Here is a 27,282-nt window from a genome sequence, read left to right as displayed (position 1 = left end):
ATATCCCTTCACTCCGCTATCTTTAAGAGCTCTATCTAACTCTTTCTTGAAAGAATCCAGAGAATTGGCCTCCACTGCCTTCTGAGGCACAGCATTCCACAGAACCACAACCCTCTGTGTGAAAAAGTTTTTCCTCAATTCCACTCTAAATGGTCTACCCCTTATTCTTAAACTGTGCCCTCTGGTTCTGGACTTCACCAACATCAGGAACATGTTTCCTGCCTCTAGCTGTCCAATCCCTTAATAATCTTATGTTTCAATCAAATCCCCTCTCATCCTTCTAAATTCCAGTGTATACAAGCCCAGTCGCTCCAATCTTTCAACATATGTCAGTCCCGCCATCCCGGGAATTAACCTCGTGAACCTACGCTGCACTCCCTCAATAGCTAGAATGTCCTTCCTCAAATTTGGAGACCAAAGCTGTACACAGTACTCCAGGTGTGGTCTCACCAGGTCCCTGTACAACTGCAGAAGGACCTCTTTGCTCTTATACTCAACTCCTTGTTATGAAGGCCAACATGCCATTAGCTTTCTTCACTGCCTGCTGTACCTGCATGCTTACTTTCAGTGACTGATGAACAAGGACACCTAGATCTCATTGTACTTCCCCATTTCTTAACTTGACACCATTCAGAGAGTAATCTGCCTTCCTGTTCTTGCCACCAAAGTGGATAGCCTCACATTTATCCACATTAAACTGCATCTGCCCACTCACCCAACCTGTCCAAGTCATCCCACATTCTCATAACATCCTCCTCACATTTCACGCTGCCACCCAGCTTTGTCTCATCTGCAAATTTGCTAATGTTACTTTTCATCCTTTCATCTAAATCATTAATGTATATTGTAAATAGCTGCAGTCCCAGCACCGAGCCTTGTGGTACCCCACTAGTCACTGCCTGCCATTCTGAAAAGGACCCATTAATCCCTACTCTGTTTCCTGTCTGCCAACCAATTTTCTATCCATGTCAGTACCCTACCCCCAATACCATTTGCTCTAATTTTGCACACTAACCTCCTATGTGGGACCTTATCAAAGGCTTTCTGAAAGTCCAGATACACTACATCCACTAGCTTTCCCATGTCCATTTTCATAGTTACATTCTCAAAAAATTCCAGAAGATTAGTCAAGCATGATTCCCCCTTCGTAAATCCATGCTGACTCGGACCTATCCCGCCACTGCTATCCAAATATGCCACTATTACATCTTTTATAATTGATTCCAGCATCTTCCCCATCACTGATGTCAGACTAACTGGTCTAAAATTGCCTGTTTTCTCTCTCTCCTTTCTTAAAAAGTGGGGTAGCATTAGCTACCCTCCAATCCGCAGGACCTGATCCTGAATCTATAGGACATTGGAAAATGATTACCAATGCGTCCACGATTTCTAAAGCCACCTCCTTAAGTACCCTGGGATGCAGACTATCAGGCACTGGGGATTTATCAACCTTAAGTCCCATCAGTTCACCCAACACCATTTTGTGCCTGATGCGAATTTCTTTCAGTTCCTCTGTTACCCTAGATCCTCTGGCCTATTACATCTGGGAGATTGTTTGTGTCTTCCCTAGTGAGGACAGATCCAAAGTACCTGTTCAGCTCATCTGCCATTTTCTTGTTCCCCATAATAATTTCACCCGTTTCTGTCTTCAAGGGCCCAACTTCGGTCTTAACTAATTTTTTTTTTACTCTTCACATACCTAAAGAAGCTTTTACTATCCTCCTTTATATTTTTGGCTAGCTACTTCATCTTTCCCCCCACCCCCATATTGCCTTTTTAGTTATCTTCTGTTGCTCCTTAAAATTCTCCCAATCCTCTAGTTTCCCACTCATCCTTGCTATGTTATACTTCCTCTCTTATTTTTATACTGTCCTTGACTTCTTGTCATCCACGGTTGCTCCTTACTCCACCTTTCTTCCTCTGAAATGAACTGATCCTGCATCTTCTGTATTATTCCCAGAAATACCTGCCATTGTTGTTCCACTGTCATCCCTGCTAGGGTATCTTTCCAGTTAACTTTTGCCAGCTCCTCCCTCATGTGTCCATAGTCCCCTTTGTTCAACTGTAATACTGACACTTCCGATCTTCCCTTCTCCCTCTCAAATTGTAGATTAAAATTTATCATATTATGGTCACTACCTCCTAATGGCTCCTTTACCTCGAGTTCCCTTCATCAAGTCTGGCTCATTACACAACACTAAATCCAGAATCGCCTTCTCGCTGGTAGGCTCTAATACAAGCTGCTCTAAGAATCCATCTCTGAGGCATTCCACAAATATGTAGTTACAAAGAAGGCAAGACAGTGGCTATACTTTATTGGAGTTTGAAGAGATTTGGCATGTCAACAAATACACTCCAAAACTTCTATGGTTGTACCGTGGACAGCATTCTCACTGTCTGGTATGAAGGGGCTACTGAAAGAAGCTGCAGAGGGTTGTAAATCTAGTTAGCTCCATCTTGGGTACTGGCCAACTAAGTACCCAGGACATCTTCAGGCAGCGGTGTCTCAAAAAGGCAGTGTCCATTATTAAGGACCTCCAGCACCCAGGGCATGCCCTTTTCTCACTGTTACCATCAGGTAGGAGGTACAGAAGCCTGAACACAGCGATTCAGGAACAGTTTCTTCCCCTCTGCCATCCGACCCCTAAATGAACATTGAATCCTTGGACACCAGCTCACTTTTTTTTTTAAATATACAGTATGTTTTTGCACATTTTTAATCTATTCAATGTATACTGTAATTGATTTATTTATTCAAATTTTATTATTATTTCTTTGCTAGATTATATATTGCATTGAATTGCTGAATTAACAAATTTCATGTCACATGCCAGTGATAATAAACCTGATTCTGAAACTCTGGAATTCCATCTCCAAATCTTCATCTTTCCTTGTCAAGCAAGATGCAAGTTAAATTTGAATAACTTAAATTTGCTAATTATCTGACTATTTCCTAAATATAACCCAATCATGATGCTTTTGTTAAAAGGCACAATATAAATGCAAGTTTTTAAAATCAGTCTAGATTATACACTCAAACTCGGGAATGGTTTTCAATGAACAATATTCTCACTTGGAAGTGAATGGAATCCTCAAACAAAGTTACCCAAGTTATCTTGTCAGAATTAAATCTGGAACCTCTATATCAGAGATACACACTTACAGAATGCAATTACACACGGGACAATGATCAAACTCAAAACAAAACACAATTCAATACTAGTATCATTCAATGCTGTTATCTGCATCATTTGAAAAATTGGAATTAGGGTTTGCAGATTCCTCAACTTCCAGTGATGAGGTTTCTTACTATTTAAACTATAAACACAAGTCCCATGTGATAAATACGTAGTTGTTTCCTCATCTCAGGCTATCTTGTCTTTTATTGAACCAACAATGTTCGCGAATTCAACTGAACTTCTAATACAAGTTATTCAATTTGATCTTTTCAGGTTATACAGCTGCAATGAAGGGATCATGATTACTCATTTACTATTTCTATAACAGTGATCAGTTGGGATGTTCCAATTCTAAGCAGCATGTCCTACCTCTTACAAAATGAGAAGGAGAACTGATGCAAATTGGACATTTTTGGAATATCTGAAAGGTTAAATAAATGATATTTGGTTGACTGGATCAAAATGGTATTGGTATCTCAAACAGGTTCATTTTAAAAAACAGGTTACAATTGGGGCCTATATAGTAAATGCATGTTGTGAAGAGATAATCAATACTTCCAGATTTCTTGGTAGAACATTTAACAATTTGGTCTTCATCATTTAAACCCACGGTAATGTTTGTCTAAAAAACTGCTTTACAATTAAGATAATTGTCACCCATCATAGACCGAGGGAAATTGCTTCATTGAGCACTCCACACCATTCGCTACAGGAAGGACATCCCAGTGGTCAAACATCTTAATTCCCATTCCCACATGTCAGTCCATGGCCTCCTCTTGTGCCGGGATGAGACCACTCTCAGAGTGCAGGTGCAACACCTTGTATTCAGCCTCAGCACCCTCCAACCTGATGGCATGAATATCAATCTCTCCTTCTGGTGAACAAATACCTCCCTTCTCTACTCCCTCTGACCCATTTCTTCTCACCTGCCCATTACTTCTCACTGGGTCCCCTCCTTCTTCCATTCTCCTATCCTATCAGATTCTTTCTTCTCCAACCCTTGACCTTTCCCACCCACCTGGCTTCACCTATCACCTTCCAGCTAGTCTTGCTCCCCTTCCCCCCCACCATATCAATTCTGGCATTCCCCACTTCCTTCTCGGTCCTAAAGAAGGGTCTTGGCCCAAAACGTCAGCTATCAACTCATTGCCAAAGACACTGCCGGGCCAGCTGAGTTCCTCCAACATTTTGTGATTTGTATATAGATTTTCTTGTGCTTTATTGGAAAATTAATAGAAGTAAATAAATGTGAAAGATTTAGAAGGAAATTGTTTATCAACGAGTTGCTCATTCAAGGTGCAGTGAGACGCTCTGATCTTGTTGCTGCTTTCAACTCCTCAGAGGGTTCAACACAAAGTAAAGAGGAAATAACTTGCATGGTTAGCATAAGATCAGACTCTACTTCTTGGAAGTAGAGTAAACTACACAGTGAGGGAACACGAAGTTTAAATAAATATTAAAGAGACGGTGCGTAAGAGTCATACAGAAACAGCAGGGAAATATGGTCTTAAAAGGAAAAGGATCAAAGCAAAGATAGAAGGAAGAAAAAAAAGATTCAGACACAGGGAGACCCACCATTGGAAAACAATTTCAATCCAGGAACAATGCCAACCTAAGACCAGCAATCAATTGCTACAATTCCATGGAAGAATTAGATCAGTTTGACTTGCCTTCATCAACTAAAGAATACCCTCCCTTTTCTAACTTTTAGGATTTAATTCCTCATTCTTTTACATTTCAATAACCTGGGTGTATTACTAGCTTAAAAGTACATTCTCTTTCTTTCTAACAAAAGAGAAGTGGCCACAAACAGAAAATTAATAGCTTAATGTGATAGTGGATACAGCAAATCTATAATATCCACTTACAAAAATTCTAAAAAGTGAGAGACAATGTTACAGGAGATTGACGATGCTATTCATTGAAGTATTGCTTACATTGATTAAAGAATCTTGGTATTTAATGTGCAGCCTATAATTGGAAATAGCGATTATAGCATCATCTGCACGGCCTAGGTATTCCACACCTTCACCCTGGAGTACTGGAAAAGGAATCTGTAAACAAAAAAGATAAAAGAAAAAATGTTAAAATTGCATTTTTGGACAATTCTTCCCTTCAGTACTTGGATAAGAAACCAATTTATTGTTACATTTTGGTCGCATTGCATTGTGGAACCAACAAAAATCTTCTCACGGGCTCCACAAAATTACTTTGCCCTACATCAAATTTCCTTCCATCTTTTATCTGATTCAACTTACTTCTGGAGTAGTCCAATATTGATATTCAACCAGCACACAAATTCACAATTGTGTGTTTTTCAAAGATACAGTTGGACTGCATCTTTCAAAGCCAAAATTTATTTAGGTCATCTAAACACCCTTGTCCTCTCATACAAGTTGCTCCCAAAAACTATCTATGCAAAGTAGCTAGTTGACTGATCACCACTTAAATTAAAATAATAAATGTGTACTAACAGAATAAATGAGTGAGGAATCAATTTTTTTTATTAATGATCTAAATGAAGACCATAGTAAAATTAATCTATCCAAAAGAAAGAAGAAACAAGTGCAGTAAGAAAAAGTACATTGGAAATGGGATAAATTTGTGAAGGATTGTGAACCATATAACTACATTAAATGGAAGTATGATGAAATTACCAAAGACCAAAAAACCCCCTAGACAGGGGTGTAGCAACAACAGGAACCAATAGTTGAGGAACAATACAATACTTTGTCGTTCCTAATAGTGCCCTCTTCTGGACCGAGATCTCAGATGTTGCTCCCAGGATTTGTTGGAGCCAACTCCCAGTCCAGGTGTTACAGCTCTAAGTTCTCCCATCACCACCGGAATTACTCTGGCTTCAACCTTACACATCCTTCCTATCTGCTCTTTCAAACTCTGGTATTTCTCCAGCTTCTCATATTCTTTCTTCCTGATGTTACTGCCATTTGGGTTTGCCACATTTATTACTATTGCTTTCTTCTATTCCTTGTCCAATATTACAATGTCTGGTTGGTTGGCCAGTACCTGGTTATCAGTCTAGATTTGGAAGTCTCACAGGATCTTAACTCTGTCATTCTTCACTACTTCTCCGGTGTTTCTCATTTGGACTTGGCATACTCAGCGCAGATATTCCTGTACACAATTCCTGCAATTTGCACCCTGCTCCTATGTGCTAGATGGTTTCAGTAGATTCCTTGCACAGTCTGCATCACGAGTCTTGAATGGTGTGATAGACCTTTGCTTCTATTGCTCTTGTGCTGTCCCTCAGCCCTGCATTTCCAGCCATAGAGAGGACTCTCTCATGCCAGCCACCTCTGGTATCTGGCAATGGTACATCCCATGCAATCGCTTGTCCTGCCACAGACTCTGGTTCTCTAGCTCTGCTTCACCCACTTCTATTTTCATGTTCTTTGCCTGCTGTCTGAGGCATCCTCCCAGCAGGTCGCCCTTAGATCCTTACATTAAAAAAAAGCGCAGTACTGCACATGGTAAATATGATAGAAGAGGACAGGTGGGCAAAATGTGTGTAAGAGGTGCAATAGGAGAATAGATGGAATAAAGAATGACAGAATGGTAGGGATTTTGAGAAGGAACAAAAAGCTGTTAAGTATGATAAGAGTTTATAACACATTTAAAACTTAGTGTTTTTGCTAAAACACCTAGGAGACCTAAATTTATGGTAAACAGAAGAAATGAAGGTTATTCATATTATTTTATTTATTTATTTATTTTTTCATCAAATGCCTTGCCTTTAAATTCTCTTCCATACCCATTTATTTCAAGGCAATTTTGAGAAATAAATTCTTGAAAGGAAGAAAATCTGCAGGCTTCACAAACAGGGCAGTGAAATTGAACTAACTGAATTACTCCTTTTTTAAAGTTTTGACTGGAAAAATGGAAGAAATGGCCTGTACTGTGTCACCAGGAAAAACCTGGTCTAAAAATGGCAGTCTGCCCGTCCCGTGCTGAACTGTTTCAGTGTGGCCCAGCGTACGGTCTGCTACTGGGAGCCTTTTCTCCTAGACATTGGGTGTGGCCCTGCACAACACAGGTGGTATCCCAGTACAGCATTCATAAAACTACTTTTACAGCTGGTAACACCTTGTGTGACTGAGGCTATTCATTGTATGTGCATATATAATTAAATAGAAGTTTCTAACACTCACAAATGTAAAAAAAATTCTTTCACGACACCTTATTCAAATAGAGTCATCTTATTCACAGGTTATACAATGGCAGTTACTCCACAGTGAGCCCATAGGAGGGAGATTGAAAATTTGCTGAGTGGTGTGATAACAACCACCTCTCACTCAATGTTAATAAGACCAATGACCAGATTGTAGACTTCAGGAGAGGGAACCCAGTGCTCCATGAGCCAGTAATCATTGGAGGATCAGGGGAGGAGAGGGTCAGTAACTTCAAATTCCTGGATGTCTATCTCTCAGGACCTGTCCTAGACCCATCACAAAAATGTAATTGCAAAGAAAGCATGACAGCACCTCTACCTTCTGAGGTCTGTGGAGACTCGGCATATCAAGAACCTTGGCAAACCGCTAGATGTGTGGTGGAAAGTGTGCTGACAGCCAACATCATAGCCTGGTATAGAAACAACAATGCCTTTGAGCAGAAAATACTACAAATGGTCATGGATTCAGTCCAGCACATCACAGGTAAAGCTCTCCCAGCCACTGAGCACATCCACATAAAATATTGCCACAGAAAAGCAGCGTCTATCAAAGATCCTCACCACCCATGTCACGCTCTTTTCTGGCTGCTGCCATCAGGTAGAAGGTACAAGAGCCTCAGTACTCACTCCACCAAGTTCAAGAACAGTTACTACCACTCAAGCATCAAGCTCTTGAACAAAAGGGGATAACTACATATCTATTGCTGGTGTTCCCACAACTGATGGTCTCACTTTAAGGACCATCTTGTTATTTCATGCTCTTTCATTTCATGTTACTTCATCCTCGTTATTCATTGCCATTTACTTATATTTGCAAAGTTTGTTGTTCATTGATCCTGTTTACAGTTACTGTCCTACAGATTTGCTAAGCATGTCTGCAAGAAAAAAATCTCAGGGTTGTACAGTGCCTATAAAAAGTATTCAACCCATCCGCCCCCGCCCCCCCCGCCCCAGAAGTTTTCATGTTTTATTGTTTTACAACAGTGAATCACAGTGGATTTAATTTGGCTTATTTAATACTGATCAACAGAAAAAGATCATTTTGTGTCAAAGTAAAAACAAATCTCTACAAAGTGATCCAAATTACAAATATAAAAACACAAAGTAATTAATTGCTTTAACATTCACTCCTCACCTTTAATGTGACACACCAAATAATCACTGATGCAGCCAAATGGTTTTAGAAGTCACACAATTAGTTAAGTGGAGATCTGTTTTCGGAGACCTGCGTGCAGTCATGGTGGTTCAATTCATTGTAATAAAAATACACTTGTATCTGGAAGGTCCAACTGCTGGTGAGTCAGTAACCTGGCAAAAACTGCACCATGAAGACAAAAAAAAAATCCAAGCAACTCCACGAAAAGGTTATTGAAAAGCAAGTCAGAAGATGGATACAAGAAAATTTCCAAGCCACTGACTTGGAGTACAGTTAAAGCAAACAAGAAATGGAAAGAATGTGGCAGAGCTGTAAATCTACTTAGAGCAGGCCATGCTCAAAAACTGAGTGACTGCACAAGGGAAATGGTGAGGGAGACCACCAAGAGATGCAAAGCAACTCTGGAGAAGTTGCAAGCTTCAGTGGCTGAGATGGGACAGACTGCACATATAACTATTTCCCAGGTACTTCACCAGTCACAGTTTTATGGGAGAATGGCAAAGAAGCCACTGTTAAAAAAAAACTCACATGACATCACAGATGGAATTTGCCAGAAGGTATATGGGAGGCTCTGAAGTCAGCTGGACGAAGGTTCTGCAGACTAATGAAACCAAAATTGAGCTTTTTGGCCATCAGACTAAACGTTATATTTAGCATAAGCCAAACACCACACATCAAAAACACATCATCCCTACCATGAAGCATGGTGGTGGCTACATCATGCTGTGGGGATGCTTCACTGCAGCAGGCCCTGGAAGATTTGTGAAGGTCGAGGGCAAAATGAATACAGCAAAATGCAGGGAAATCCTGGAGGAAAACCTGATGCAGTCTGCAAGAGAACTGCGACTTGGAAGATTTGTTTTCCAGCAAGCCAATGACACCAAGCACAAAGCCAAAGCTACACAGGAATAGCTTAAAAACCAAAGTTAATGTCCTGGAGTGGCCAAGTCAGAGGTCAGACCTCAATCCTATTGAGAATTTGTGGCTGGACTTGAAAAGGGCTGCTCATTCACAATCCTCATGCAATCTAACAGAGCAACATGCACAAAATGCCGGAAGAACTCAGTAGGCCAGGAGGTATCTATGGAAAAAAATACTGTTGACGTTTTAGGCCAAAATCCTTCGCAAGGACTGGAAAACTAAATCTGAGTAGTAGGTTCAAAAGGTAGGGGAAGGGGACAGAGAAACACCAGGTGATAGGTGAAACCTGGAGGGGGAGGGATGAAGCAAGGAGCTGGGAAGTTGATTGGCGAAAGAGACAGAAGGCTATGAAAGAAAGAAAGGGGGACAAGGAGATTAGGAGACGGGGGAAAATGGATGGAAAATGTTGAGGGTGGGGGGGGAAGAGGGTTAGGGGGGCATTAATGGAAGATTGAGAAATCGATGTTCATGTCATCAGGTTGGAGGCTACCCAAATGCAATACAAGGTGTTGTTTCCCCAACCCAAGTGTGACCTCATCACAACAGTGGAGGAGGCCATAGATGGACATACTGGAATGGGAATTGGAATTAAAATGGGTGACCACTGGGAGATTCCACTTGTTCTGGGGGGGGGGGGCGGAGCATAGATGCTTGGCAAAACAGTCTCCCAATCTATGTCGGGTCTCACCAATATACAAGAGGCCACACTGGGAGCACCAAACAAAATAAATGGCCCCAACAGAGCTTGAGCAGTTTTGTAAAGAATGGTGAAAAATTACAGTGTCCAGATGTGCAAAGCTCGTAGAGACCTATTCAGACTCAAGACGCATCTACCAAGTATTGACTTGAAGGGGGTGAACAGTTGTGAAATTATTTTGTGTTTTATATTCATAATCAATTCGATCACTTTGTAGAGTTCGGTTTTCACTTTGATCAACAGAAAAATAATATTTTATGTCAGTGTCAAGAAAAGTCAAAATAAATCCACTGTGATTCAATGTTGTAAAACAATAAAACATGAAAATATCCAAGGGTGTGAATACTTTTTACAGGCACTGTATGTGGTGATGTGCATATACTCTGATATACATTTTACTTTGAACTCTGATCTCCACTGAGAATACAGGGAGGGCTTGCGTGACTTTAAAAAAGGAGGTGGGTAGACCATACCTAGTGAGCTAGATGATGAATCATTGACTAACGAATCAATTTTGCTGCGTCTACAAAAGGTACAGCACTGCTTGACAAACTCACAACATACATGAGCTAGAATGCCTGGGTGGCAGGTGAGTAGGAACACCACTGCTCGCCAGTTTTACTTTCTACGTTTCATTTCAAGTAGACTTGGAGATATCAACATTTGTCTCAAGTCAATAGATCAAAAGCCTGGAACGTTGGGTGTAGTACCACCACCAAATGCAACACTCGGGTTGTGCTGGTGCTGTTGCTGTTGTGGCAGACTCTGGCCCTACTGTGTGCGCCGTAGCAGGAGGGTGAAAAAAGGTCTGGTCAGTAGCTTTCTTTTGTTCAGTTTTAAATTTTGGATACATCTGCTTATAGAACTTGTGTTTGGTCACAATCTTTTTTTGCGTCCCATCCCTTGCTTTGGGTGGTTGTTTTTCTCCCCCTTTGCATAAGGAGTTTGCAAACTATAGTGGCAAAAGAGGCACTTTGCATGTTTTTGATGATAATGCAAGCCAAATATTAGATAGAGGCGAGTTGTAGGCCTAACAAAGCAGGACCAAGAGTCGCTTCATGGTATAGTTTACCAGTGGAGAAAGCAAATCGATCAGGGAATACAAATCTAGGAAGTGTGTGGAATATCCAAGCACACATTAGGTGCTATATGGTACATCGGGAGCAAAGTAGGAATAGTATAAATAGTAGTTTACTTTTAACAATTTAAATACAGATCACTTAATCTACATAAGTTCTTAAGCGCCCCCCCCCCAAAGGTATAATAATGCAGTATAATAAGTCTTGCCTTATGTTTGGATTCATGGAAACTTGCTCCCCTGAAGGTTTTACAAATGAGTAATGTCAGTTAATCCAACACCTCAGTAACTGAACTTGAGGAGGCAGTAACTGACATGCAATGTTGTACAGAACTGGCAGATGTGCTCTAGATGGCCTTTAGGAAGATAGCACGTACCCCAAGAGAGCCACAGGTTGAGACTCCAGACCAGAAAGAAAGACAGGTGGGTGACTGTGGGAAGGAAGCGTAGGGTAAGAATGACACTGTCTGGGGGCATTAACCCTAGAGTTGAAAGTGTTCAACCATTTTGGTCATTCTCAAGTATCACTAGATGTTCATGAAACCTTTGAGGTGGTAGGCAGGACAGAGACGCCCCACAGGACCCTATCTAATCCTAAAGCCCATAAAAAGGAAGTAGTGAAAGTAGGGAACTAAAGTATCAGGGGTTTGAGAATCAGGTGTGTACTGACAAGGAGTCTCATACGATGCGTTTCCTACCATGAGCACAAGTAGATCTTCCTAGACAAGTAGAAAAGCTCCTGGCCAGAGCTGGGGTGAATCTAGTAGTCATTGTCCGCATTGGAACAAAAGACATCGGTAAGGTAAAGCTACACACATCAAAGTTGCTGGTGAATGCAGCAGGCCAGGCAGCATCTGTAGGAAGAGGTGCAGTCGACGTTTCAGGCCGAGACCCTTCGTCAGGACTCAGCAGGACCCTTCGTCCTGACGAAGGGTCTCGGCCTGAAACATCGACTGCACCTCTTCCTACAGATGCTGCCTGGCCTGCTGCGTTCACCAGCAACTTTGATGTGTGTTGCTTGAATTTCCAGCATCTGCAGAATTCCTGTTGTTGGCAAGGTAAAGCTGTCAGTTTTGCAAAACAAAATTTAGAGTTAGGTGGGAAGCCTAGGGAAAGAACTAACAAAGTGGTCTTCTTAGAAGTTCTGCCTGTGACATGTGCCAGTCCAGGTAAGATGAAGGAGATTAGAAGATATAATGTGTGGCTTAAATCATGGTGTAGGTTAGAGAGGCATAGCTTTATGGGACATAGGATGCCTTTTGAGGCAGATGGAACCTCTACTGCCAGGATGAGTTGCATTTGAACCGGAGTGAAGGGCACTAATGTACTGGGTAGGCGTATGCTTCAGTTAGTTGACAACTATTTAAACTAGGGAACATGGGGAGTGGGGTAGAGAAACTTAGGCCAGGCTCAACTGTTTAAGCACATTAGTAGAGAATATCATTCAGACATAGACTGACTATAGACTTCAAAAATATAAAAATAGATCAGGTTAGGATGAAAAACATCATTAATAGACGAAGCAACACACATAAAAGTTGTTGGTGAACGCAGCAAGCCAGGCAGCATCTCTAGGAAGAGGTACAGTTGACGTTTCAGGCCGAGACCCTTCCTCAGGACTAACTGAAAGAAGAGCTAGTAAGAGATTTGAAAGTGGGAGGAGGAGGGGGAGATCCAAAATGATAGGAGAAGACAGGAGGGGGAGGAATGGAGCCAAGAGCTGGACAGTTGATTGGCAAAAGGGATAGGAGAGGATCATGGGACAGGAGGCCTAGGGAGAAAGAAAGGGGGAAGGGGAAGCCCAAAGGATGGGCAAGGAGTATAGTGAGAGGGACAGAGGGAGAAAAATGAGAGATAAAGAATATGTAAATAGCAATAAATAAATAAATAACGGATGGGGTACAAGGGGGAGGTGGGGCATTAGTGGAAGTTAGAGAAGTCAATGTTCATGCCATCAGGTTGGAGGCTACCCAGACGGAATACAAGGTGTTGTTCCTCCAACCTGAGTGTGGCTTCATCTTTACAGTAGAGGAGGCCGTGGATAGACATATCAGAATGGGAATGGGATGTGGAATTAACATGTGTGGCTACTGAACAAATGCAATTTAAGTATAAATGCAAGTATTAAGAATAAAATGAATGAGCTGGAATTATGTGCACACAAGTATGATATAATAGCAATAACTGAAACTTGGCCAACCTCAAAGAATGATGATAGTGGCAATATATTTGTAAAGTTCCTAACAAAATCAGTCAAGTTCTTGCCATTTCCTTAGAACAGACCAACTTCCACGTCAGCTCAACTTTAGCATTACGTACATAGATCAAAACATACTCTGAAGACAAACCTCAGTTCAGGGCTATTTCTGCTTTTGCGGTCCTAGGTACTTTTCCACTACTCAAATAAATACCAGAAATAAAATGCAATAAGGAGAAGTTATTTGTTGTTCTTCTCATGCTGAGCCTGTTGCAGAAACACTGGAAAAACCGAAGTTCTTTAGGTAAAATACACAGAAAATGCAGGAGGAATTCAGCAGGTCAGGCAGCATCTATGAAAATGAACAAACAATCAACGTTTCAGGCTGAGCCCCTTCATCGGGACTGGAAAAAGAGGGGGAAGACCCCAGAACAAAAAGGTGGAGGGAGGGGAAAGAGGGGAAGGACGACAAGCTAAAAGTTGATAGGTGAAGCCAGGTGGGTGGGAAAGGTAAAGGGCTGGAGAAGAGGAAACATGATAGGAAAGTAGAGTGGAGCAAAGAAAGGGAAGGAGGAGCACCAGGGGAGGTGATAAGCAGATGAGGAAAAAAGGTAAGAGGGCAGATTGGCAAGTAGAAGAGGAGGGAACAGGTGGGGAAAAGGAAGGTGGGGGTGGGGGGGAAAGAGATAAACAATTACCAGAAGGAAGCTACTTAGAACATGTGCTGTTGCTCCTCCACCCTGAGAGTGGCCACATTATGGCAAGAGGAGGCCATGGACTGACATGTCGAAACAGGAACAAGAATAGGAATTAACCTGACCAGTTAACATGGTTGCCCACTCTTGTCAGAAAGAAATGAGGAGGGTTACCAAGAAAGGTTTGGAACATGGACTGTTCCACATAGCCAACGAAAAGGCAGGCATTGCTGGGGCCCATGCAGGTGTCCATAGCTACCTTTCGAGTTTGGAGAGAGTGGGAGGAGCAAAAGGAGAAACTGTTGAGGACTTGGACCAGTTCTGCCAGACGGAGGAGGGTGGTGGTGGTGGAGGGGAACTAGTTGGGTCTTTGTTGAGAAAGAAGTGGAGAGCTTTAAGGTCTTCTTGATGGGGGATAGAAGTGTACAGGGACTAGACATCCACAGTTAAAATGAGGCAGTCATGGCCAGGGAATTGAAAGTTGTTGAGGAGATCAAGAGGATGTGAACTGTCATGAACATAGGTGGAAAGGGACTGAACCAAGGGTGATAGAATGGAGTCAAGGTATGTAGACACACATCAGTGGGGCAGGAGAAGGCAGAGACGATGGGCCTACCTGGATAGTCAGGTTTGTGTATACTGGGTAGGAGGTGGCATTACTCAGTGCAAGGTAAGGGAACTCATTGTTTGATGGCAGTGGATGGGATATCTCCAGAGTTGATAGTGCAGAGAACAGTGGTCTGAGTGGGGTCCTTTTCAAGGGGCAAGAAAGAAATGGTGTCTAAGAAAGAAATGGTGTCTAAGAGTTGCTACCAGTCCTCAGAAAGGTAGAGGTTAATCCAACACACTACAACAGAACCCCCTTTGTCTGCAGGTTTGATGGCAAGGTTGGGGTCACTGTGGAAAGTGGAGGTCAGTGTGTTCAGATGGAGTAAGGGTCAAGGTGGAGAGAGGAGTGTTGAGGTCGAACAAGTTGATGTCTTATTGGCAATTTAGAGATGGAAAGAAAGGTCCAGCGCAGACAGAGAGCCAGAGCAGGTTGTTCAAGAGGAGTGGGGTTGGGCTTGGGAGAAGACACCATTGGTGAAGGATGGGGATTTCTTGCCAAACCAATGGGCTTGGAGATAGGACTAGAGCCTGGCATCATGGCAAGTGCGGAACACACTGAACTGTGAGCAAAGGAGGAAAAAGGTAAGGCCTTTGCTGAGGACAGAACATTCTGCCTCAGAGAAGGTCAGAGAGAATGGTTCATACATGGCAGGGATTAGAGCTGCGATCGGTGGGGGTGGGTGGGAACAAGTGGAGAGTTGACAGCATCAGAAAAGGGGTGAGGGCTAGAGTGTTCAAGGAACATAAGGTAGGAGGAAGATGGAGGCTTTGAGAACCCAAGGTGACAGGGAAGCTTGAGATATCCCGGGTTGGAGAGTGCTGGGGGAAGGGGAGCCATGAGGCCCAGTGGCAATGAGGAAGGTCTCGGCCAGGAGTGCAGTCAGTTTTGAAATCCTGAAACAAATTTTACAGAACTCCTTCCCAGTAGCAACAGTTATTATTATGCAAGTAGTATTTTAAATACATGTTATTCTTTTAAGGTTAATATTAACGTGCCCTTGCTCAGGTAGACGGAATAACTAAATCTTGCTGATAAAGCCTTACCGAGGATAATTTAGCCAACACTGGGCATAAACAAATCTGCATATGCAGACTAACAAACAGCTCTCACATAAAAGTGGAGGAATGCAGCAAGCCAGACTGCAGTTGTGGAGGGAATAAACTATTAATGCTTTGGGCTGAGACCCTTTATCAGGATTGATGAAAGGTCTGAGCTCAAGATGTCAACTGTTTATTCTCTCCATAGATCCTGCCTGGCCTGCTGAGTTCCTTCAGCATTTTGTGCGTGTTACTTAAGATTTCCAGCATCTGCAGAATCTCTTACATTCTGAAAAACAGCTCAACTGTTTTAAGCTCTCATCATGGAAACAGTGTGTCTTTATTGGCCTTGCTTCGGAAGAGGATTCATTGGATTTTACTAAGTGGTGCCGAATAACTAATACTTCAATGTTGCCAGGAAGCACTGATGCAACAGTCAAAACCTCTTTTAAAAGGCAAATTTCAATCCCTTTTTTGATAATTGCTGATTATCTGGTAAAATTATTGATATAGAAATCCATGGTAGCATAGCAGTTAACATGATGCTATTACAGCTCAGGGCTTCAGAGTTAGGAGTTCAATTTCAGCAGCATCTGTAAGTAGTCTCTGTATGGAATGTGTGGGTTTCCCCCAGGTACTCTGGTTTCCTCCAACAATCCAAAGAGCTGCCAGGTCGATTGATTGGTCATTGTAAATTGTCCTGTGATTAGATTAGAGTTAAATCGGGGGTTGCCAGGGCAGCATAGATCCAAAGGGCAGAAAGACCGTACTCCATGCTGTATTGCTAAATAAAGAAATAAACAATTTGACATTAAACCATAGTAAACAAAGTAGAATTATGGACATTGCCATCTCAGCAATACCCTGGCTAAGCAATCCTACGTCAAGGAAATGAGATCTACCCTCGTTATTCCAACCTCTGGATAAACACGAGTGACTGGGAAAAGATGAAGGATAATACAGACAGGACACTAAAGCTAATTCATTCCTGCCATCATAGCCAGACCTACACTGGCCATTATATTCATCATGATTTAATAGCTAGAGTAATTCCCATTGCTGAAAGTATATCGAAGATTTCCAGAACCACAAAATCCAAGGTTGAAATACAGAAATGCATCATGAAGCAGTTCTCCAATACAAATACATACTTGATCTAGCTGATACGTTACATTGCATACAACTATTTGAATAGAGAAGCACAGTATTTATTAAAACTAAATAGTTAACTTATCTGTCAAAATGCAGTTTATATTGCTATTTCCAGTGAAAGAAGCCCAAATGTGTTATTCTAAATCTAGTCTACTTGACAGGCTTCCATTACAAATGGCAAAAAGAAAACAGCAATTCCATAACAGCTTCAATTTACTTCATGGAACAAATGAGATACAAAAGAAAGATCTTCTTAGCTGTTATTTCTTCCAGCACTAATTGCATCAGCTAGGTGTTCTAGTCAACATATTACAGGAGGGATCTCCTGGTAGTTCAAAATATGTAGTGAAAAAGCTAACCAAAATTACAAAGGTGAAACAACAGAGCATGGATCTGTTAACACTAGAAAGGATTATGGAAGTAATCCTGTTTGCATTGTAATAAAGGACAGTCAGTGAAATTCAGGCCATAGGAATGGATAAGTTTACATTAACATCAGAGCATTCAGGACATCTTCAAGGAGCAATGCCTCAAACAGGAAGCATCATTATTAAGGACTCCATCACCCCGAACCTGCCCTCCTCTCACTGCTACCATCAGGGAGATGTAGGGGCCTGGAGGCACAAGCTCAATGATTCAGGAACAGCTTCTTTCCCTCTGCCATCACAGCTCTGATTGGACACTGAACCTTTGAACACTATCTCACTACTTTTATTTTTTTCCTCACTTTGCACAACTTATTTAACTTTTTAAATATATTTTTTTTAAACTGCGCATTGCAATGCAGTGCTGCTGCATAACAAATTTCACGACATATGCCAATGATATTAAACCCGATTCTGATGACTAGCATGACCAACGTGCAAAATAAGATTCTAAAACTAGCCTATCTAGCAAGAGGAGCAGCTGTGAGTGCTCGCCACTGTCAAATATAGCTTTCCATAATCTACTCTTTAAAAGACTCCATTTAGCTCTCACTGTAAAGGGCAAAGCATCAACCCACCTCCAGCCAACTCTAAAGTCTTGAAACCCGATATGACAATTAAAGATGTGTACTGGTAATCAGAAACCGGACCTGGGATGTTAATGACAGTCAATAACTTATTTTCCCTCGTCTGTCAGGTTACTGGGAGAAGTACTAGTAAAAAAAATCCAAACTTGACTAAATGTTATAGGGAGAAACTGAAGGAAATTGTCAATCAAGCGATGGACAAAGCTTCAATACCTTAATGGATATCATGAATATCGTGGAGTTCCTTATCTTGACATCCCAATCACTTTATTTTACAAGTTGCAATCATTGTCACATCAAAGTTGCACTACTTACACCACTGCTGTCTTCCTGAAATTTATTTATATTCAGGTTCGTGATCAAATTTTAAAACAAACAAGAATAAGAAATGACAAAACAGCATACAACTTTAATATGGAGCAGGCAGGGCAGAGATAGAGGTTATTATCCTGACATTATTACTATAATAAAATTTTTAACATACTTTTATGGCACTCAAGGTAGCAATAGGTACCATGTAAATAGAAACCTTTTTCATTAAGATGCTCAAATAGCAATCGATCTCTAAACCAGAATAATTTAGTGATTTGTACTGATAAAGTAGAAGACATAATAATTGTGGTGTACTTTCAACTGGTACAATCGGTGAACAGAATATGACCTCCTCTGCCTTGGGGAAAATCGTTTGTAGATCAGACCCTGGGGAAACGTATACAGATCAGACAAGAACTTCGCATTCAACTTGCAGACGAGATCCTAAGTTTCAATTTCCTACCACTTAAATTCTCCATTACACATCCACTCTGACTCCTCTGACCATAACAGAACAGGTAGCTTCTAAAGTTAACAGTCCATGACATTGGCACAACTTTGATCTTTCCATTCTTTTGATTTTATTTAGAGATACAGCATGCTAACATGCCAACATGTCCTTCCAGTCCAACAAGCACTCGCCACCCAACTACGCCCATGTGACCAATTAACCTACTAACCCATATGTCTTTGTATGTTCTCCCCGTGATTGAAGAGGTTTCTTCCAAAGTCCTTACAGACATTGGAAATGAACCCAGATTGCTGGCACTGTAATAGTGTTAATATAATGGATACACTACCATGCCACCCTGCAGTGTGCTGTCTGACCCGTTGATCATGTCCTACAACCCAAAGTACAATCATCCCTAACTGCTCCAATCAAACTATGTAAGCTTGCCTCAACCCACAGATATTCCTTTTGGCTGATTCATCCCACCAACTGTTTTCTCTGGAACTTAAACTCTCTGTATTTCCATTTATAACAAAGGGTCTCTGGCCTGAAACTTTGACCACTTGTAGCGCATTTTATAATATTTAGCAATGATCAAGTCCTTGCACTTGACTCAGAGGTACTTTATTATTTGCTTCCATTTTTGCAAAGTTAAATGGTCAGTGTCAATGATTTCCTCATTTGCTTTCTCAGTTGCTCAAGAGCAATTCCTCAAAATGCTGTGAATTCTATCTTCTGGAAGCACAGTGAACAGTTGCTCTACATGAATTCACAAATCAAGCTAAATGGAAGGAGCAGTGCCCATCACTGTGCATAGCTTTTCTCAACCTCATTTCAGCCTTTGACTTAATTAAAAGGTAGCCATTACAAGGGAGATGTGGAACACACTTTTCAAATTTTGCTGCCTGTACAAATTTGTCCCTGTCTCAAATTATGAAAGCATGCAAGCCACAGTCCTAAACAAAAAGATTAACAGCCAATCGTACTGAAGATCAGTGTCAAATGATGCTGTATTGTTGTCCAAGCACTTTTCAAAATCTATGCTACATCACACCCTCAAAAAACATCCCCCTGTATCTAATCTTCGGAGTTGATCTTCAGAATTAATTAGAAACTGTTCAGGCTATTCTCATTTGCTTTTCCAACACCAAACTGTATTATACACCCTGTTCCAAGGCTTGTCAAGTGGAGATTACCAAGACAACTGAGTCAAGGGATGTTGAGCTTTTCACAAGGCGGCTTTTATAGGTGTAATTAAAGACCCCTTGCCAAAATCTCGACATCACTGACTCCTGAAATTTTCTAAACTGTTGCCGCTTAAAGTAGAAAAGGTGTTTTTTTTTAAAAAAAGAAAAAAACTGAGAATCTTGACTTTATCTGCTAAATTGGTGGAAGACGACACTACCTTGCTGACACTATCCACGGCCTCCTCTACTATAAAGATGAAGCCACACTCGGTTGGAGGAACAACACCTTATATTCCGTCTGGGTAGCCTCCAACCTGATGGCATGAACATTGACTTCCCCAACTTCTGTTAATGCCCCACCTCCCCTTCAGACTCCATCCCTTATTTATTATTTTTTTCTCTCTCCTTTTTCTCCCTCTGTCCCTCCCACTATTCCCCTTGCCCATCCTCTGGGCTTCCCCCCTCCCCCTTTCTTTCTCCCTGGGCCTCCCGTCCCATGATCCTCTCATATCCCTTTTGCCAATCAACTTTCCAGCTCTTGGCTCCATCCGTCCCCCTCCTGTCTTCTCCTATCATTTCTGATCTCCCCCTCCTCCTCTCACAATCAAATTTCTTACTATCTCTTCTTTCAGTTACTCCTGACGAAGGGTCTCGGCCCGAAACATCGACTGTACCTCTTCCTATAAATGCTGCCTGGCCTGCTGCGTTCACCAGCAATTTGTGTGTGTGTTACCTTACCGACTTGCCTGATCCATCAGGTACTCCTGCCCCACCTGTGAAAAAAAAATCTGCATTTCCAACAGAAATCACAGAACTCGAAACAGGAATGGAAGCAGATTACCTTCATTCCCAACTAGCCGTTGAAGCACTGCGTGTTATACTCACCATTAGTTTGAATTTGATTTATTTTTTCCATAGAGTAATACCAGCTGTACCATACAGTGAGAGCAAACACCAATTTTAATATTACATTGGACAAGAGCTTCTATGTCATAGAAATTACAAAGATGCCCAATAAGCCTTTAGTGATGAGGTCATTAAATCTAAGCTTTGCTTACTTTTCCTGAACCTTATAAAAACTATTTTAATCAACTGAAAAGTACCAATATAAAAATCTCAAAAGCAAACCTTGGAAAATCATGTCAATAGTTAACTTTCTTCAATTGTATAATAATAGGATGCCGAAATCCTATTCCAACCTCCTTCCCCACCAGATTTCAAATTTAGAAAGGGAAGTAAGTGGCTTCCAGAGACAAATTCCCAATCATGAACAACATCACTGTAGAAGTACCTGCAAATCTTCCTCTTCCTTCACCAGATCCTTCCGTGGGAATAGGTCTTTGGCCTGGATGTACTCCAAACTGGGTGGGCCCTCTTCACCCTGTCAATAAAAGCAGATATACATCAGCACGGTGGACATTGACAACAGAACATGCAAGGCATGCATAGAACTGGGAGCTACGACAGGTACAAAAACCTATGCGGGCTTAGAAAAAGGTGATAATGTTGATATCTTTATTCTGTGCAATACTAAAATCAAAAAGCAATATGGGACCCTTTTCAAAATTGATCCCCAAATGGACATTTCTACATAGAACAATTCAATTTGAAAGTATTTCAATACATGATTATTCCATGTGATCAACTCCCAATATACCCAATCAACAGATTTTGTTTAGACTCCAGAGTACATAGCTTGAATTTGATGGAAATTCCCAAATCCAGGAGCAATTCTAGAAGAAAAGTGAATTAAACTGGCCTCCCACTCCACAGATGCTGCCTATATTCCCAGCATGTTCTATTTTTATTATCAGATTTCTAACATCTACACTAGTTTGTTTTTCCTTGGATTATCATTTTCTTAAATCATTGGGATATTCATTAGTTTATAATTAAGAGCTTTCAAAAGAAAACTCAATTGAATGGACTGAAATATCAACGTATTTGAAAGGGCATAAACTAATAAATAAAAATCCCAACTGAAAGCCTTGGCTGTTCTGTTATTAAAATATTCATTACAGATTCCAGCAATTAACATCAGGCAATATCATTTAATACATCAGTGAGTTCCTGATTTTCTTTCTACCTTCTTTAATAAATAGTGGGGTCACATTTGTTACTCTCTAGATTACAGGAATCATACAAAAGTTCATGAAATATTGAAACATAATTACCAATGCACCTACAATCTCTGTAGCTACCTTTGCAAAACACTGGGATGCAGATCATCAGGTTCTTGGGGATTTATCAGCTTTCAGTCTTGCTAACTTCTCCAGTGTTTTTGTTTTACTAATAGTAACTTCCTTCTGTTTCTTATTCACACTAGACCCTTGGCTCTCTGGTATTGCTGGGAGTAATTTTGTATCCTCCTGTGAAGATAGACATAAAATATAATCTGCCATTTACTTACTTCCCACTATAAATTCTTCCATCTCTGTAGGGACATTTACAGAACTATGCAATCTTTCAGGAGTACATTTTTTCATTTCTTGCTAGTTTACTCAAATATTCAAACGACAAAACCCCAATCATAACAATTTAGCAACATTGACCAACCATTTTGATTACTTGGCACTAAACTGCACTTGTTCCAATTATGTCTTTTTTTTGTAAAAATTGTGTATAATTTATGCTTGTTTTATTCCAGTGAATGCTGCTTATATGATGCTAAGTGTCATGCTGCTGCAAGTAAAGTTTCCATTGCACGTGTGTATACATATATTTAGCATATGACAATACATTCAACTTAGATTTCCTTTTTTTGCAGTTTCTTGGTCCTCCTTTGTGAGGTTCTAAAATGCACCAACCCCAAGTAATACTGCTATATCTGACAACTTTGCAAGTCTTTTTTTCTCATTTAACATTATCATTAATTTATCTAAATAGCCATAGATCCAAAAATTTTTCCATTGGGATTTTATGCCTTAAAGGTTTTTTATGAAACCTTTCTTTAATTGCTCAATTGCCGTACAATTTAATTTCCAAACCAACCCCCATAGACAACTTGCCCTTCATAATTTCCTTTGCTTAGAATTAAAAACAGACTTTTTCCTTCAGACGAAGAGCATCATTTCATTTATCTCTGAATTAAATTTTGTCTGCTTTATCCACACTTGAGACTTCCAAGCTTTGCATTATCTGCTAATATGGAAAATTTACCCTGTGCCCATGGTTATTAATGCACAATAATAAAAATAACATTGGTCCCAGCACTAACCCTCAGGGAATATATTGAATATAATCCTCCAGTCTAAAAATTAGAGGCAGACCTCCTTGATAAGTGGAGCCAAGTTCCAATTCTTGCTGCCAATGACCTTCGTGAACATAACAAATAAAGCGAGAGAGAGACTGAATAGTATACATTCTGAAAGGTGTGCTCATACACAAATCACTTGCAAGTTCAGCAGCAATAGAAGAGAACATGGTATGCCAGCCTTTGTAATGAAAGGTTTTGATTGCACAAGCAAGGCATCTTTCTGAGACTACAGGGCCACGGTAAGATTGTGCACAAGTATCATGCACTGGTTTGGTCCTCTTAGCCACAAAGGAATACTTATCCAACTGGTTTCAGGGATAGCTTGCCTTACAAGAGAGAAAAAAAATAGTAGACTAGAATACATTCTCTAGAGTTAGGAAGAGCAAGAGGAGATCTTATTGAATTGTCAAAGAACTTGACAACTTAGAAGCAGGAAGATGGTTTTTCCTCGAATTTAGGACAGGGGACACAATTTAAGAATAAGGGTAGGTCATTTAGGACAGTGATGAGGAAAATTTTCTTCAAAAGAGTGGGAAACATTCGAAATTCACAATCCCAGTAGATTATGCAGACCCAGTCATTTGGAACAGATATTGATAGATTTCTGTATATTAAGGTAATCAAGTGATTTGGTAATAGTGTGGTAAAACAGCTCTGAGGTACAAAATCAGCAATGACCTCAAAAAGTCAAAGCTGACTTGAAGAACAAAATAGCTTAATTCTGCTTTTTCATCCGTCTGAGTAGACTTCCATGTGCGACAACATGCATTAGTTTTCTTTAATAGCCTCAAGAAAAATTCCATCAGCTCAAACAATTTGCACTTTACAAGTCCTTGCTAGTTCTTTTTTATCAATGCAAACTTTTCCAAGTTACACACAATGCTGGAGGAACTCAGCAGGCCAGACAGCATCTACGGAAAATAATACAGTCAATGTTTTTGGCCGAGACCCTTTGGCAGGACTGGAGAGAAAAAAAAATGAGTAAAGTTAAAAGCCACTTTTCAAAGTAGCTATTTAAATCATCCATACTCATTTGAGCAGTGGCCAATCAGCGAACGAAAGCTTAAGATGTAGCTCACTCAGATTCACAGCCAGTGATCGGAATTGATTGAGAAGAACAAATAAAAATAAGGCAGGGGCAAGCAGAGCGGCCTTTGTTGGAGCAGCCATTGTCGAAGTGCTCAGTGTTAGAGTGGTTATTTCAGGCTTTATCTCTTCAAGGTGTGGAGAGGATTGAGCGAGAGAAAGCAAAATGCTGTAGGTAGATTTTTCTTTCTTTCCCCCAGTTTATTTATTGCTTTCCTTCTTTATATTTGCTCAGTTAGGACAGCAAGGATGACATGCAAGATAGCCAAATGCTCCTCTCGTGGGATGTGGAAAGGCAGGGAGACCTCTAGTATCACCTGCAAGTAGTACAGCCAGCTACAACCTCTAACACTCTGCATTAAAGAGTTGGAACTGGAACTAAAGGAACTCCAGATCATTTGGGAGGCTGAGGGCGTGACAGATAGGTAGTTACACCCAAATGGTGCAGGACACAGGAGACTGGGTGATAGTCAGAAAGGGGAAAGGTTAACCCCTTTGGCCAGTGCAGATTCCTGTGAACATTCCCCTCAATAGGAATACGAATTTGGATACTCTTTGGGTGGGGGAGGGGGGTGATTGACCTAACAGAGGAAAGTCACAGCAGTCAGGTCTCTAGTATGGAGTCTGACCGAGTCAGAAGGGTGGTGGAGTGAGAAGAGGCAAGCTATGGTGATAAGGGATTCATAAGTTAGGAGAACAGAAAGGAGGTTCTGTGGACAAGATCAAGATTTCCAGATGGTATGCTGCCTCCCAGGCACCAGGATCCAGAACATCTTCAATTGAGTCCTGAGCATTCTTAAGCAGGAGGGTGAGCAGCCAGAGATCATGGTCCCTATGTCCTCCCAATAACATAGGGAGGAAGAGTAACAAGGGTTTACAAAATGAGTACAGAGAATTAGGTGCCAAGTTAAAGCACAGGACCTCCAGGGTTGTGATCTAAGGATTGCTCAGGAAGATCATACAGTTTATCACATGGCTAAGGAGTTGGTGTAGGAGGGAGGGTATCAGATTTTTGGATCGTTGGGCTCTCTTCCAGAAAAGGTGGGACAGATACAGAAGAGATGGTTTGCACCTGAACTGGAAGGGGTCTAATATATCCTAGCTGAAAGGTTTGCTAGTGCTGCATGGGGGTGGGTGGGGCTGTGTTTAAAGCTAGAGTTGCTGGGGAATGGATACCAGAATGCTAGAACAAATAGTGAAGAGGTTGTGGAGACCGACATTAGATAAAGTCAAGAATCAAAAAGGTTGAGCATGGTGTAACTGATGCTCTGAGCCTCATACATTTCAGTGCAAGTATTGTAGGAAAGGCAGATGAGCTCACAGCATGGGTTAACACCTTAATTATGATATTGTAGCCATTAGTTGCAGGAGGGGCAGAACTAGCAGTTCAATATTTCGGAGTTCCATCGTTTTAGATGCAGCTGAATGGGAGGAATAAAGGAGGAGGGGTGGCATTCCTAGTCAGGAAAATGTCACAGCAGTGCTCAGTCAGGACAGACTGGAGAACTCACCTCGTGAGGCATTATGAATGGAAATGAGAAATAAGAAAGGAATGATCACGCTAATGGGGCTAGATTACAGACCACTCAACAGTCCAAGGGATTCAGAGGAAAAAAAAATGCAGAGAGATTGCAGACTGTTGCAAGAAACACAAGGTTGTTATAGTACATGATTTTGACTTTCCACATATTAATTGGTACCCCCATACAGGAAAAGGACTAGATGGGATACAGTTTGTCAAATATGTTTAGGCAAGTTTCTTTAATCAGTATGTAGATGTCCCAACGAGAGAGTGAGATACTAGAACCATCAGGGAATGACCACGTAAATGGTGCTTATATTATAGACCACCAAACAGTCAGAAGGATTTGAGGAACAGATCTGTAGAGAGATCTGTTGCACGAAACACAAGGTTGTTACAGCAGTGATTTTAAATGTCCACATATTGACTGTGATTCCCATACTGCAAAAGGACTAATTGGGATCTGGAATGTTTCCTTAATCAGTACACAGAAGTCCCAACAAGAGAGTGTGTGATACTTGATCTCCTATTAGGGAATAAGTCTGGCCAGATGACAGGATTTTGTACAGGGGAACACTTTGCATCTGGTGATTATAATGCCATTACTTTCAAACTAAGTATGGAAAAGGATAGGTCTGCTCCACAGGTTGAGATTCCAAATTGGAGAAGGGCCAATTTTGATCTTATCAAAAAGGATCTGGCAAGTATGGATTGGGACAGGCTGTTTTCTGGCAGAGGTGTACTTGGTTAGTTAGAGGCCTTCAAAAGTGAAATTTTGAGAGTACAAAGCTTTGTGCCTGGAAGAATTAAAGGTAAAGGGTAACAGGTTTAGGGAACCTTGGGTTTCAAGAGATATTGAAGTCCTGGTTGAGAAAAAAAGGATGTATAGCAGGCTGGAACAAATCAGGGTCTTATGGAGTACAAGAAATGAGAAAGAACAGTTAAGAAATCAGCACAGCTAAAAGACGGCATGAGATGAAGACAAAGGGACTCTACAGATATGTTAAGTGCAAAAGGATTGCAAGGGACAAAACTGGTCAGAATGGTAATCTATGAGTAGAGTCAAAAGAGATGGGTTAAGACCTTAAATAATTTTTTTGCATCCATATTTACTCGGGACACAATCTATAGAAGTGAGGCAAAGCAGCAGTAAGGTTATGGACCCTATACAGATTATAGAGTAGGTGGTGTTCACTGTCTTGAGGCAAATCAGGCTGGATACATCCCCAGGGCCTGACAAGCGATTCCCTCGGACTCTCTTTTTCCCTTTTGCTTCATTTTCTTTATCTTTTTTCATTTGGGGATTTCTCAGTTTGATTCCCCATCATTCTCTCTCAAAGAATGAACTTAGATTTTTGAAGAGGTATATATTTTTTCAAGCAATAATTATCTTTAATTACTTTTATCCAGTCTCTTCTCACCCTATTGATGTTAACTTGCCTTTAACTAGAAAGTACTATTTTGCAATTCTCTTGGTCTCCACCCAATATAAATGCTATTACCCACTGATTACCGATTCCCAAGTGATATTTCTTACTGATACTC

The 27,282-nt window shown here is 40.9% G+C and overlaps 1 protein-coding gene across 7 annotated transcripts in view; it reads right to left on the bottom strand.

The window, feature by feature from the left end:
- Positions 1-27,282, bottom strand: part of mtmr4 (myotubularin related protein 4) — a 128,281-nt gene that overhangs the window by 48,758 nt on the left and 52,241 nt on the right. For all 7 annotated transcript variants that reach the window (XM_063031119.1, XM_063031120.1, XM_063031122.1 and 4 more), the window contains 2 exons: positions 21,165-21,254; positions 5,117-5,233 (listed from right to left, as the gene is read on the bottom strand). In XM_063031119.1, coding sequence (XP_062887189.1) covers positions 5,117-5,233; positions 21,165-21,254 — 207 coding nt within the window. The remainder of the gene's footprint in view (positions 1-5,116; positions 5,234-21,164; positions 21,255-27,282) is intronic.

Source organism: Mobula hypostoma, chromosome 23 (genome assembly GCF_963921235.1).
Source record: "Mobula hypostoma chromosome 23, sMobHyp1.1, whole genome shotgun sequence".
In the NCBI taxonomy this organism is placed as follows: domain Eukaryota; kingdom Metazoa; phylum Chordata; class Chondrichthyes; order Myliobatiformes; family Myliobatidae; genus Mobula; species Mobula hypostoma.
This window is presented reverse-complemented; position numbering and strand designations above follow the sequence as displayed.